Source organism: Netta rufina (assembly GCF_964035555.1).
Source record: "Netta rufina genome assembly, chromosome: Z".
Taxonomy (NCBI): Eukaryota; Metazoa; Chordata; class Aves; order Anseriformes; family Anatidae; genus Netta; species Netta rufina.
The window spans coordinates 16,544,948-16,560,380 of record NC_140126.1 but is presented as its reverse complement, the minus strand read 5'-3'; the positions used below and the strand labels follow the sequence as shown (position 1 = coordinate 16,560,380).

At 35.2% G+C, this 15,433-nt stretch overlaps 1 protein-coding gene across 4 annotated transcripts in view; it reads left to right on the top strand.

Moving 5' to 3' along the window:
- Positions 1 to 15,224, top strand: part of PDE4D (phosphodiesterase 4D) — a gene marked incomplete at its 5' end in the record, with an annotated part of 369,096 nt that extends 353,872 nt beyond the window's left edge. For all 4 annotated transcript variants that reach the window (XM_084305637.1, XM_084305638.1, XM_084305639.1 and 1 more), the window contains 8 exons: positions 1,566 to 1,738; positions 2,851 to 2,949; positions 3,039 to 3,203; positions 4,580 to 4,679; positions 8,323 to 8,477; positions 8,998 to 9,120; positions 9,610 to 9,792; positions 10,480 to 15,224. In XM_084305637.1, coding sequence (XP_084161763.1) covers positions 1,566 to 1,738; positions 2,851 to 2,949; positions 3,039 to 3,203; positions 4,580 to 4,679; positions 8,323 to 8,477; positions 8,998 to 9,120; positions 9,610 to 9,792; positions 10,480 to 10,890 — 1,409 coding nt within the window. In that variant the 3' untranslated portion in view covers positions 10,891 to 15,224. The remainder of the gene's footprint in view (positions 1 to 1,565; positions 1,739 to 2,850; positions 2,950 to 3,038; positions 3,204 to 4,579; positions 4,680 to 8,322; positions 8,478 to 8,997; positions 9,121 to 9,609; positions 9,793 to 10,479) is intronic.
- Between the last annotated feature and the right edge of the window lie 209 nt (positions 15,225 to 15,433).

The following is a 15,433-nucleotide window of genomic DNA, read 5'->3' as shown; positions in this document are numbered from 1 at the left end:
AGAACTTAGTGCTGCAGGCTAAAGCTTGGTGACATTTCTGCAGTCGCTTCTTCACTCTGATTTGTTTGGAATTTGAAGTGTCCAGTAAAGGCAGACTGCTAAAGGGTAATTAAAAAAAAAAAAAAAAGAAAAAAAAAAAAGGAAAAATAATTTAAAGAAAAGGAATAAAGTGAGGAAGCAAACACAATAACAATCTAGAAATTAGGAACAGACTTGCTACCCTTGCCTGGTTTCAGTGTCTTTCTTGAAGATGACCATTGCAGGAAGGATAAAGTAAACATCTATTTTTAAGAGTCCCAGTTTTCTTTTCTGATGTTGTTCTTTTTGTTTCTTTTAAGTTGTTTTTAAATCATAGTTTTCACTCAGCTCCTGTGTTAGAAACATATGTCCTTGATATTACTTGTTCTGCTAGAATATTTCTTAAGGAAGAGAAAAGATGCAGGCAGATCTTGTCAGAAAAGAGATGAGTTAAAGGAAGTTATTAAAACACTACATTTAAAAAATAGCATGAATAAAATGAACAAAAACTAATGCAAATTCCTAGCAGTTTTTTGGCAGGAAAATCCTCTGTTGCACCGATTTCAGTTGCACTGGGGACCATGGGTGTCTGCAGTGCTCCATACCCCCATACTGTTTCTGCAGTGATCAGATGACAATAGCCTAAATACACTTTATTATCCCTTTGATCTTTTTGATCTTTGCCAATAGTGGTAGTAAGATTTGCTGGCACAGACACTGAGGTATATGAAATAATACCACTGATACTGCTGTAGAAGCAAAAGCCCACAAGACAGATCTCTCTTTTTTTTTTTTTTTTTTTTTTTTTTTTTTAGCAGAATAGTCTTTTTGTCAGTATTACTTTCTCTTTTTGAGAGGTGCTATACATTGTAACAGAAAAGAGCTGCTCTTCAGATGTGAGCTGCCTCTACATGCAAAACATTTGTTGATGAGGCGCCACTGGCAAAAGATTTTCTGAGCTGTACAGATAGCATAAACACAGGCAGCCCCCTTTAAGGGGGTTTTGGAAAGGTTTACACGAGATACTGTTTTTTTTGGTGGTGGTTGTTTTTTTTTGTTTGTTTTGTTTTGTTTGGTTGGTTTGTTTGTTTTTTGTTTTTGTTTGTTTGGTTTTTTGTTTGTTTGTTTGTTTTTTGCTTTTTTTCCCATAAAATAAAAAAAAAAATCAAATTTTCTTGCCAAATGAAAATACAGACTTCTGTTCATGTGTTAAAACATTTATAAACGAAAGAGCTAACAATATCCATAGGGCTACAGGTGCAGAGAAAGTGGAAATTAGACAGTCACAAGGCATATAAAGCCAGTTCAGAAATCTGTGAAATAGAGCTCTGCTTTAGTGAGGACCTGGTCTATGTTTGTCTCATTTCATGTTTTAACTGCTGTTGATGTGAAATATCTGTTGAAAATTCTCCAACCACAAATATAAAAAAAAATAAAAAAAAGTTCTGTTAAGCATTACAACATCCATAATATGAAAATCAGCAGTAAAGCAAGCAAAAATATTTGTAATTCATATCAAAAATATCTTTTTTCTCATTCTTTTAAAGACAAACAACATGAAGTTGAAATTCCTTCTCCGACGCAGAAAGAGAAAGAGAAAAAGAAGAGGCCAATGTCTCAGATCAGTGGAGTCAAAAAACTGATGCACAGCTCCAGCTTAACTAATTCCAGTATTCCCAGATTTGGAGTTAAAACAGACCAAGAAGATGTTCTTGCCAAGGTAGAGAATATTTAAATCCTTGAATTTAAACCGTTGAATTGAAATAGAGGTTGGTCAGATGGAGTTACAAATATTATTCCATCTTCCACTTAGAGCTGTTGATTGCAAGCTGTAGCATTAAAGGCTGATCTCACTTAAAGTAATATAAATCCAGTGAAGTGGAAGAGTAATAACTGAAATCAGAATCAGGCCGTAAGGGTTGATTTCTGCTTGAACAGGATTTCAACAGGAATGTTTCCTGTCAGTTTTATATATTAATAATAATAATGCTGCATATGATGTTTAGATGTTGAACTTAGCGATATGGTTTATTGGAGGAGTTGTTAGTGTTAGGTCAGAGGTTGGACTCGATGATCTTGAGGTCTCTTCCAACCTAGACAATTCTGTGTGATTCTGTGATATTCCTTAATAATACCTGAGGAAGGAAGAATAAACTTATATACTGTCAGAGGAATGAAAATCTACAGCAGACTGATGCTTTTCAAAAATGCACAACTGTATAGCATTAGAGCTATCTTTGCATATCCTGTCTTCAACTCCATTTTTCATGTCCGTATTTTGTTTTCAGGGACACTTCTGATTTTTGCACCAGCAACAATTTGGCAATAATCTAACACTGGTATAAAGTGATTATTCATTCAATTTTAGTTGTTAGTATTTGGAAATATGCCTATCATTATGTTCTCAGGAATCTCCCTATTTATTTCAACAGTCTGTTTTTGAGAATCAGGAAGACAGCAGCAGCACTCAGTGACTTTTGCAGTTCACCTCCTCGCTGAACTTTGCCCTTACTAGGCAGTGAGATAGAAAGGGTGTCAGCTCATTCAAGATACTGCAGCATCTCTTCCTCTGGAGCAATTCACTTAAAAGTGGAATTCTTTCCTCCCTAGTGAATTAAAATCAGGAGAGGTGGTAGATGCCAGTGCAAATATGACAAGAGTAATAGTAGCAACTTTCCCCCTTTTAGAGTTTAGCATATAATTTTCACAGTGACTCTAGCAGGCGTCAAGCTTTGCATTTTCATGAGTCTGTCGTTTGTAGCTGTTTTAATCAAAAAATGCTGGAATCTGTGTGTTAGAGTTCAATGGTTCTGTTGCTTGATTCTGTCCTAGGAACTAGAAGATGTGAACAAATGGGGCCTTCAGGTTTTCCGAGTAGCAGAACTATCTGGAAACAGACCTTTGACCGTCATCATGCACACTATTTTCCAGGCAAGTAGGAGCAGCCATACTGCTTCATGCTTATCTGAGAGATTTTTCTGTGCTTTGTAATCTGACTTGTTTCCCTTTCTCTTTTCTAGGAACGAGATTTGTTAAAAACATTTAAAATTCCAGTAGACACTTTAATAACTTACCTGATGACCCTAGAAGATCATTACCATGCAGATGTGGCATATCACAATAACATACACGCTGCAGATGTTGTTCAGTCAACCCATGTCTTGCTATCAACCCCAGCATTAGAGGTAAACTACACCAAGGTGGGAAAGAGGCAGGCATGAGAGGAAGGGACATACTTTGACTTCTCAACTAAACGATAAACATTTTAGTTTCTGTAATATTTTTCAAAAAGAAATCTTGACATTTATTTCATAAGTTGCTCTCTCTTAAAGATACTTTGTGAGGATCCAGGTTTATTTGTGTGTAAATATTGTGCAGAAAAATGTAATGTTTTTCTTCAAAGTCATGGTCTTATACTTGCAGATTTGTGTTGTCATAACCTTTTTTGTTGCAAAACAATTAGTAACTTGTTACATTCGTTTCATTATTAACTGCTTCCTGTTCCGTCATTACTTCCCATGTGAGACTCACTAACCACAGTGGAATTGCATAGGAAAGACAGTGATAAAACAGGATTCCCTCAATAAGGCCATTTGTTTATTTGTTGTTGTTGTTGTTTTTAAATTGTGCGTATTTGTTCTGAACCTGAATGACAGTTGGCAAAGATCCACAAAGATTCTGGAATTCTCTTGAGAAAGAGGGAGATCAGCTTATGCTCTTAAATCCCCACCATCTTTACCAAACAGCTAAACTGAACATCAGGAGCATTTTTAGATTTTATTGCTTTTTTGTTTGTTTGTTTGTTTGTTTGACTGTATTTAACTCAACTGTTTTTGATGACCTTGCTCTCAGCAGTTTTAACCAGTAAAATCGCAGTATATGCCCAATGCCATTGCTGATCTACGTACTTCTAAGCTGTTCTTGATCAGTTATGAAAGCCATTATGTAACTTGGGAACTTGTAACAACCTGGGACAAGACTCAGTGACACATCAGGTCCCTTGCAGTCCTTGCTGCCTATTTTCCTAATAGTCTCATACAAAGAAATATCAGTAAATGATAAGTAAAATGCCTTGTAGTCTATCGCCGTTTCCTTTGGTGTCGCTGAGGAGATGTTCATTCTTCAAATGCAGGACTGTATGTTTATTGTGTAACATAGACATGTCAGATGTAACATGAAAGAATCTGGCAGGAATTTTTAACTTGAATTTGTGCTATAGGTCAGAAATCTAAATCTGTAACTACTGGTTTAATAAAAGTTGATTTATTTGTAGACTGAAGCTGAGAAACGCTTCAGTTGTTACTGAATTTAGTGATGCTGTTAGTGTGAAGTAAGGATAGTTTTACTTTCATGGCCAAGCTGGAAATATTTATGGAATTCAATGTAATGGATGATTTTACAAAAGATTGTGATAACCTATGTGTAAAATACCTTCTTAAGATTCCTGATGCATTTCAAATGTGTTTTTTTAACGTTCAGATCAAGATTAAACTAGACTCCTTTTACTGAAACTGTTTTTTCATTGATTAGTGATTGTCATTTCTATTTCATGGTTTTCTAGGCAGTGTTCACTGATTTGGAGATTCTTGCAGCAATTTTTGCCAGTGCAATACATGATGTAGATCATCCTGGGGTTTCAAACCAGTTTCTTATCAACACAAGTAAGTTTGATATTCAGTGGTTTTCTCAAAAATTTGCTGCAAGATCTGCACATAGCACCTGAGAAATACAAAATCTGTTAATTGTTTGCTTTTACTTGTACCTTTTCTTGGTAAATGGGTAGATGTTTGTATTTTCAATTGGATATTATTTTGTATTACTTGTAACTTTAGAAATAATATACACAATACTGGTTAGCAAGAATTAATAAGACTTGAAAAATAAGAGAGAGACTATAATCCTGTCACTATTTTCTGTTTAGAAATGGGAATGGTAGGTGCATTTCTGGCTCTACCTGGCTGCTGTACTTTTTTTCTGATCTCTTCATAGTCATGCCTCATGGACTGAATTTTCTCAGCCTGCCCTGGCAGACTGTGGCAAATGTCTTCTTTTGTTTTTTTTTTTTTTTTTTTTTTATATGTGACTCAGTGATGCTTCAAATACGGAGGGGTGAGCCCCAGTGAAAAGAGACCCTAATGCCATCTCCAAATGTGAAACACAGTGTACTTGTTCTGCATTCCTCAAGGCTGTTCTATGCAGCACTACATGAACCACTTCCCTCTTTTATCTTCTGCTAGAAGAAAAGTACTGTTAGCCTCATTGAATCTAATCATGGCACATTTACCGAGTGGCTTCTTGCCCTAGTGCAACCTGCTTTGATTATATGACTCTCTTTTCCTACTATAACTGGGTAGCACATTTTAGCAAATTCCATCATATGCTCGTATTTCTTTTGCCATCTGTTGTCTTCTCCTTTTACAATAACTGACCCAGAATTAACAAAACTTGAAATAATTCTAAGAATTCAAGCATGTAAGAAGAAAAAGCTGCAGAAATGGAAGCATACCTAGAAGTTGTGTATCTGACCCATCGTGTTGCATGTTCATAGACACTGTCTGGGTAAATAGATTCACAGGGTGAATCTATTCCACTGGTGCTAAAATAGTATGACCCCATATCAGCAATATGGTTTGAAGAAAGGAGATTCTGTTCTGACTCATTTCTGCTGTACATTCAGATAAGACCTCAAGTCTAGTCTGTATCTAATTTTATTTGCCTTAATGGCCTGAGGGCTACCTTGTAGTGAAATTTTATTTGGTGACTCATCTGCAAAGTGAAGGATTGGGACTGTCTCTAGATTTCTGGTACTGTGTTGGTAATAAGTGCCGTTAGCAGTGTAGTGTAGAAAGATAGTGAATCAAGCATTGTTCATGAAACTGTGTAAAGCCCAAACACTTAAGAATAGGCACATATAAGTAAAGTTTTTGTTTATTTAATTAGAAATTGAATGGCAGGATGTATTGGTGGCTCAGAGTTGCTATGGGGAAACACTGAGTTGGTTACGTTTAAGCGGCATGACTGTCAAGATGAATGGGCCAGTAGTACTACATAAAGCTTTCACTTTTAAGGCAGATGGTTGAAACTCAGCTGAGTTAAGAGTGATACTGATGTAGCGGCTTAGAAAAATGTCTCGTTATTCTCAGTTCCTTCTGATGGAGAAGACTTCCATGTAAATCGAGTAGTGCCACTAACTGGAACTGCTGTTAGTAAGCTCAAAAGAGACAAAGGGGTTTTATCCCTTTTGAGTTGTTACATGCTTGAAGAAGAAACCATAGGAACAGAGATAGACATAAAGAGCATTTAATTCAGTTTTATTTAAGGTTTTAACTCATTTTCCATGAGGACTTAAGAATCAATGCCTACATGACTTCTATAAAAGTTACAAAATCTCTCAACTCCCAGATTTTCCTAATCTCTAGAAGATCATTTTCTTCAACCCAATTTTATGTTTTCCAATGAACCTTGCAATGTATTAGCATTTCATTAAGAAGTATAAGAATACATTTAAAAAATCATTATAGACTTATAGTTATGTAACGTGCATGTTTTCCATATTTCAGGTTATTCTTTATAATTATTTACACATTATATTTCAGAGTTTTATTACATCGTTTCAGGATTTAAAATCCATTTAGAAAGTTTTCCAAAAACTTGATCCCTCATAAACACTATTAAAGTATAAACAAATGTGGATTGTGCTAGCATCGGGGGAGATGCATATTTGACAACTGTTAAGTCTATCCTTCCAAGTAGTCTTGAAGCTTATAGTGTGCTACAGATGTTACCAAGGAGGAACTTTCCACCTCCATTACAAAGTTGAGAATGTTTTAACTCTCTCTGTAGTTGCAGCCCTTACAAAGTAGTTCAGCTATGTTGAGGGTTTTGCAATTGAAGCTCTTCAGAAGGCTGTTTGAAAGGAATATAAACCACTGCCTGTCGTCTTTGTAAGAAAAATGACAAGTAGTCAAACTTTATAAATATTCTGTGAAAGACAAAAGAGATACCATTTGACAAACTTTCTTTCTTTTCCCTTTTGCTATTACAGTTTTGCTACCATTAGGATAAGGAAAGTTAGAGGAAGGGTTTCCCAATTCACAAGATCAATGTGTTCAGGACAAGAGAGGAAGACAGCAGGAGAATGCACAACGAGACTATTGAAATCTGAAGAGCAGAGCCTATAAAAGCACCCTATTGAACCAGAGAGATTTTGAAACAAAGCTTTTGTAGAGGACAAGGAGTAGAATAGACTCACATGTGGTTAGATTTCAGATAGAACAACTGCAATAAACAGAAGTTTATGTCAGCACAAATGTGATTGCATAAGAAGAATGCTTTTTGGATGATAGATTCATTTGCACTCTGTGTCTTAAAAAGTGCAAGCTGATTGTGTGGCGTTCCTGTGTAGAATCCAAATCCGTGCAGAAAATTGTCTAAACTGTTTTTATTTGTCAAAGCTGTCTTCATGTGTGCCTTGGTACAGGCCTAAGAAAGGAGTATGAGCTTCACTTATTCTCACAGCCACATGGCACGACTGAGTGAAGAAAGTTTTGTTAGTGAAGGTACCATTTTAACATCACAAGTAGATCACACTCAAATATGAGACAATAAGCAAGGCCACTGCTTGCACTTTCAAGCCACATAGCTTTTCAATAAAAAGATCAGAAGTGTAACTGTGACAGTCCCACCAGCCTCCTCTCAAAACATCCATTGTCACAGACTAATGATGCCCCTTAGGCACAACTTGCTACTTAACTGAGTGTCTTACATAACTGCAGAGGTATATTGTTTGGAAACCAAGATGAGTGTGCTCTGCCTGACCTGCACTGAAGCCTTAGCTGTGTATTCGCAGGTCTGAGTAGTGGATAGGTACACCTTCACTTAAGCAATTCAGTTTTAGTGGGTAGGGAGGGAGGGAGGAAGGGGCAGAAGGAAGACAAAAAAACATCAAAATGTGTTTTAGTTTGTGTATTTATGCATAATATTTTCCATGTGACCACATGCATATATGAAAATGTATTCTGAAAAATATCTTCCTTGTATTGTTTTCTAACTTGCCATTCCAGGCATGTGTACACACTCCACTGCAAAGCTGGCTTTTTATTTTTCTCAACGTACTTTGCTTTGATTTGTTAAGATGTTCAGTTGTCAATTCTGCAAGTTTTGATACTGTGTGAACTACCGGAAATTGTTTTCTAATAGTTCATCTGTAAATCTTGTTATGAATGTAATTCATTTGAAAAATCATAAGGGATTTGGTGGAAGCAAAGGCTTTAGTAATGTTCTGCCCTGTGATTGTTATTGCAGATTCTGAACTCGCCTTGATGTACAATGACTCATCAGTACTGGAGAATCACCACTTAGCTGTGGGCTTTAAGCTGCTACAGGAAGAAAATTGTGACATTTTCCAGAATTTGACAAAAAAACAGAGGCAGTCATTGAGGAAAATGGTCATTGACATTGTGAGTTCTGCTTTAGAGTCCCTTTTGCATAGTGCTAGCAAATTGAATGATTATGCACAGCAACATTTTAGGATAAATTACAAGTTGTTAGATGAAGTTGTATTGTATTTTGTCCAAACATGAATAGTGGGTTCTTTTCAGTTTTGATAACCATGTATACCTTTCTGGAAGGTATACAGCCCTGTTTCAAGCTGTTTTCATACTGATGTCTGTGTTTGGCATTTCACAGTCACAGCTGGAAATTTTCTACAGAATTAATGATAATGAACTAAGAATGATCAAATCTTTCTCCAATTATTTTGTCATATTCTTAAAATAATCAAAATGAAAGCATTAGGACACTGATGACATATGGGACTGAGACTTCTGTAGTCTATTCAGATACAGAACTTAGGTTTTCTACTGAGAACCATTTGTTTTTGGATCCAAAGGTTTCTTAAAAGTCAGTAGAATAAATGATATTTTTAATTAAAAAAAAAAAAAGTTTTTAAAAATGATTTATTCTTTTGTTTCTTTCAAGGTACTTGCAACAGACATGTCTAAGCATATGAATCTATTGGCTGATTTAAAAACTATGGTTGAAACCAAAAAAGTGACAAGTTCTGGTGTCTTACTTCTTGATAACTATTCAGATAGAATTCAGGTAAGAAAATTTATCTGTATTATCATGTGTTACATCATCAATAGCTTTTGCCTACCTAGTCTTCAGCGTGGGTTAGATCAACTGTCTATTTTCACACCATGACTCACTCTCTCCCCTCTTCTCTCTCACGTTTCTTGCATGTTACATATTCTGTTAGGTACTGAATTATTCTTTAGGAAATTAGTGAGGTGGTAATATACTTCTAGGCTGATCTTGGCTTTGCCCTACCCTTCAAATTGTCAGCACCTTCTTGGTCTTTCTCTGAAACATTTTCTGTCTCTTACATGGGGAGAAGCAGTAGAAGTGAGGTAATTCATGGCTATTACTGCAGGTGTGAAAAACACTCAAGGACTAAGTTTTTGCTCTCCAGAATAAATCTTGCACTACATGTATTTTCAAGATTTCAGTTCACAGCCACCAAACGTGTAAATGGAAAGGGAGCTGTTTTTCTCCAGTGTAATAACACAGCAGGTGTTCAATCTATTTTAGGTTCTTCAGAATATGGTGCACTGTGCAGATCTCAGCAATCCAACAAAGCCACTCCACCTATACCGCCAATGGACAGATAGAATAATGGAGGAATTCTTCCGTCAAGGAGATCGGGAAAGAGAGAGGGGAATGGAGATAAGTCCCATGTGTGATAAGCACAATGCATCTGTAGAAAAATCACAGGTAACTGATTTCAGTAGGCAGATAAATAGCCTAGTATGACATTTTAATGGAAGAAGATAGTCCATAACCATTCTTCATATTTTGATAAATTTCTGAATTTATCAAAATTATTTATACGCACTATCTCCTTGTTTTTCCTCTCTAAATTAATTAATTCAGCTTCTGGGTAGCAAGTGAGAGGAGTTAAGATTCTTACTGTGAAAACATAGTGCATAGCAGTGTGTTTCCTGAGGGGATTCCATCATTGTTGTTATCTGCAATGAAGCATATTCTTCAGAAAATAATATTGTACAGCTGCTCATTAGGATTTCCTTCAAAAGCAGAATTAAATATAAAGCAGCTGTTTGGCTCACTAAATGCAATGGAGTTCTTTGGAAAGAACAATTCATTTGGAAACAAATTCTTTCCAAGTCCTTATCCAATATCCTGAATGAGAGGTTTGAGATGCTAAGAGACCCTATTTTCTGCTTAGAACAGCATGGGCTCCTTGCAGCCACCTTAAGAGTGCTGTGTCTAGTGTCTCATGCTAGTGTTATTTTTCTCAGGCATTATGGTCTATTTCTTTTAGACAGCATGAATATTGAAAGCTTCTGTACAGTAAATGGATTGAATTACTGTGATGTTTATTCATAGTTTTTCGTTTTTTGTGAATAAGATCTTATTCTAATTTTCTATTGTTTGAAACAGGTGGGTTTTATAGACTACATTGTTCATCCTTTGTGGGAGACATGGGCAGATCTTGTTCACCCAGATGCCCAGGATATCTTAGATACACTGGAAGACAATCGAGAATGGTACCAGAGCACAATCCCTCAAAGTCCCTCTCCTGCACCTGATGACCAGGAAGAGGGTAGACAGGGACAAACTGAAAAATTCCAGTTTGAATTAACACTGGAGGAAGATGGAGAGTCAGACACCGAAAAGGACAGTGGAAGTCAAGTAGAAGAAGACACCAGCTGCAGTGACTCCAAGACTCTTTGCACCCAGGATTCAGAATCCACTGAAATTCCTCTTGATGAGCAAGTAGGGGAAGAAGTAGAAGAGGAGGAGAACCAGACAGAACCTTGTGTAGTGGAAGACCATGCTCCTGACACATAACAATGAGGACATATCCTCTCTGTCTTGCCCTCTCCCTTTCCCTCTCCCCTCCTTCCTCTCTCTAATTAAGTAATGGTTTCCAAAGTGTATGTTGTATGCTACAATCATGATCACAACTCACTGTCATCTGCTAGGACGTTTGTTAATCAAAACTGACCTTGATGACTCAGTTTGGCACTCAGGAATATTGTAACCAGAATCTTCACCTCCATTGCTTCAGAAAGTGGGGGAAGAAGATCCATAAACTACATCTTACTAAACTCAATTTCACAGATTTGATTAACTAAATCAAATATTTTCAGAGGAGTACCACCTGCCAACCGAATGCTGGTATGCTTTGGTAGTTTTTTATTTTATTTTATTTTATTTTATTTTACTTTTTATTTTATTTTATTTTATTTTTATTTTATTTCTCGACTTAAGCATTGGATAATGTTCGTCATCAGAGGAAACAGACAGAAAATAAACTGAGGTTCCTACTGGAAAGCAAATGCACATAAATGATGGGACACAACACGAATCTGTTACCAGTAGGAAGATGAGCTGTGGAAATTGCATAATTTTCTAATTTCAAGTCTTCCTGATAAGTGACTGAAAAAAGTGTAACCCAATGGGTTGCACTGAACTCTGCATTTTGTATAATATGTAAAAGAGAGATCTTTTGTAGAGCTTACTTTTATTATTAAATGTACTGAGGTATTATATTTAAAGAAAAACACTTTCCAACTTCATCTGCCACTGGTTATTTTTTCCAAAGAGTAATTTGCAAGTTTTCAGTACAAATCTGTGCTACACTGGATAATACTTCTAGGGTTTTTTATTTCCTTCTTGTTTTGCACCTTAGAACTTCAAAACAATATTGAATTTTAAACATCTATTATTTTATGTATTAGTGAGTTTCATGAACATCCTTTATGTTACCCAAAACTCCTACAGTCTGATGGAATTTTTTTTGTTTTCATTATAATGTTCCCAGACATATTAGAGGAAGTTATGTTTTGCTATTGTCCTCATAGTGGCCTGATCCTGTCAATTCTGACTTAGTACCAGAAGTAGTACTACCATTGAAACCAACTGTTAAGATTAAGATTTGCAGGACTAGGGCCAGTAAGAAAGGTAATGAATTGTCTTTAATATAAAGGCAGCTCTTCGACTATATTTGTGAAATGTATCCCTCTGAAACATGATTTGCAGACCATTTTTTTGCCTGGGAACTATAGACTGCTAAATCAGAACAAGCAAATACAGTATTTGGAATATATATTTTGGCATATAAAAGCATTAATGTATTATTTCCAATTTTGATTCCCGTAGTTTCTTTTTATCTTTTAGTGATCTAGTTAAACCATTTGCTAATCCAAGACATGTAAAATATAAAAATTGTGATTAGCATTATTTTTTCATATTTTTATTGCAAGAAGAGCCAGGTTCATCTTTTTTTTTCTATGTTTTTAAGTAATTAAAAAGTATGTCATGAGAGTGGTAGTTTACTCCACATTATTTTAATCTCATCTTTTTTTTTTTATCCTTTATACAGCTTGTGCTGAGAGAAGCCTACTTTTAGGTTTGATTGGTACTGAAAACTTTCATAACTTGGAAAGCTAAAGGGAATTAGGAGTTCGTGTTTGACATTTGCCTGTCCTGGTGCTTGCTCATATGAAACAGGAATTTTTTATCTCCACTGCTTTACCCTTCATTAAAATTGTAGTTTTCAGTTGGGAAATAGTTGCCTAGAGAAGGCACAGACTCCATTCTGTAAAATTCTGGTAAAATGACAATATCAAGATGATTTCTTAACAAAAGAAAATGGAATCAGACATTATTTCCCTGTTTGGATTAATTTGGTAGTAAATAAGCAGATATAAATGTTGTTTTTTGTTGTTGTTGTAGTTTTTTTTTGTTTGTTTGTTTTTGTTTTCATTTTGGTTTTTATTTTTTATCTTTTTTTTAAGTGTGTGAGATCTTCTTTAAGATAAGAACTTATTTGAAAACTATTGGCTAATAATTCAGCCTTTAAATTCATTTCACATTCTTCTATATCCAGGTCAAAATTTTCTCTACCTTTAGCCCTCACAGGGCTTTAGCACAGATGATACTGAAGGAGGAAAGAAAATGAAGAGAACTCATGTTTTTAAGGTTTCAACAATATTTTGTTCTTCATCATTTCTTCCTGAACCTGACCCACCTAAAAATCCTCTCAATCCCTAAGAGTGCCTGGAACCTTAATAATGGAAAAGCAATATAAATTCCAAAATGACCAATGGGGACCTGAAAAGCTTTTGTATCTGCACTAACTGAAAGTAAATGAAGAGAAAACACCATATTGTATTGTGAGACATATACCCATACATATGGACAATCAAATCATAGAAAATTGTATCATTTCTTAGAGATGGGGATATAATGCACTGTACAATCTTTTTTTTTTTTCCTCTTTTGCCAAAGTGTGTTTTAGCATTGCACACTGCTTTAAAACAATACAATTTACAAGTGGCTTTATGTGTTTTAAATAATTTTGCCATAATAAAATGCGATGAGTTGGGTATTGGGGGGAGGAAAGGGGGGGAGAAAATTCACATTGCTTATAACAGTACACTTTAGCTTGCAAGTTACTGTACTCAATAATGCTGTATTTGAATTTTTAAATTGTTTTGTGTCATTGTTAAAAAAGATAATGAAAGAATATAGATAGAACAAATAGCATTCAGAAGTTTTAAAAACTTGAATGAAATGGATTTTTCAGAAAGCTTTGACAATTCTTTTAAAATGCATTATTTATTTTATTTGTGCCATGCATTTTTCTCACCAAATGACCTTACCTGTAATACAGTCTTGTTTGTCTCTGTTTACAACCATGTATTTATTGTAATGTACATACTGTAATGTTAATTGTAAATTACCAGTTCTTATTATAACATCATCCTTGTGAGGGTGGTGTTGCTATATTTGGAAACTCTTGGTGAGAGAATGATTATTGTGTATACATATTCCTTGTACATTTTTTCTCCTGTAATATACTCTATGTCACCTTAGAGCTTGTTTATGGAAGATTCAAGAAAAGTATAAAATACATAAAGATATATCAATAAAAAAAAAAAAAAAAGGAAAAAAGAAAAAAAAAAAAAAGCTGCAGGTCTTTGGTCCCAGGGCTGTGCCTTAACTTTAAACAATTTTTTCTTCTGTTTTGCTGCATTTGAAAGTAAGGTAGCTGTGGGGCTAGGGCTGGGCATATCTACCCTATTTTTAGTGCTAGCTTATGGGGATTACAAATACAAGCTAGTATGCATGATACTACAGTGAGCTTTCATTCATGACCCTACTGCAAGTTCAAGCTTTTCCAGACTTTGGGCAATATAATTGTACTGCCTCTCTGATTATCTTTTTACAGGCTATCATCAGGGATTATTGCATATTGCAGCCATTACTTGCTACTACTAAAAAAAAATAAATACTGATACTATATTTCAATACTGAATTTTGCTGAATTTTGCTGAAAGAGCTTTGGAAAGCAGCTCTAACAAGCATCTGATTTTAATACATATTGGCAAATGAAATAATTGGAATTAAAAGGGTATATCTCATACACTTTTTTCTTTTTTTTTTTTTTTGTCACCTAATATTCTTTCTTTACTCAGTAGCACAAATTGCCACTGTATAAGCAGAATCCGTAAAGTAGGACAAAAGACAACTTCAGACTTGGAAATGCTTTCTAACACTAATAATAGTGTTATAAGCAGCCAAAGCTTTTATTTTGTATAGATGTATGTAAGGCTTTGTACAGGTATGTATAGCATAATGCACTAGATCTGGTAAACCTTTTAATAACACTAGCGTTAGTTTTGCAGGTTGGACTCTGAGCATCTCTTGTTGTTTGAATATTACATTGCTCCAGACTGCTTAGGACTGATAAAAATGAATTTTCCAGAGCAAGGTAAACGCCTCTCCTCCATTCCAGTGATGCCCAGCCCTTGTAGCATGCGACTTTTCGGTGAAAGGAGCGATTCTTTTTCAAGTAAAAACAGAGCCTCCTTTTTGACACAAACTGTAGATTTTAGCAGCCCTGGCCCAAAGGAAAATGATTGCTTTTGTTTTAAACAGTATAAAAGGGACACTATAATGAGAGAAATCCTGAACAATTTTTTGTTGTTGTTTTAATTTGATTTTTTCTTTTGGGGATGTCTTGAGAGTGGCAACTTGTGTGAACATTGCACATGACAATTACTTCACCAGTTTCTTAGCCTCTCTTACAGCCTATGGGATAGTACTGTACATCAATACCTTCATATGAAATTTTTATATGCAATGGAAATAAAAGCATGGGTTGATTCTGCCTAGTTACTGTATTTGACTTCCTTTTGCAAGGTGTTATTTTTATTTATTTATTTATTTTTTAACACATAGCTGTGACAACTTAAGAGAAAACATATCCGTAGAATACTTAGATTATGATATTTTTTTCATTATACTGAGTTTTGTGTAGATAATACAAAATAAATGTGAGGGCTAATCAGACAAGTTAGTAAAATGTGGTATTTCATAAAGT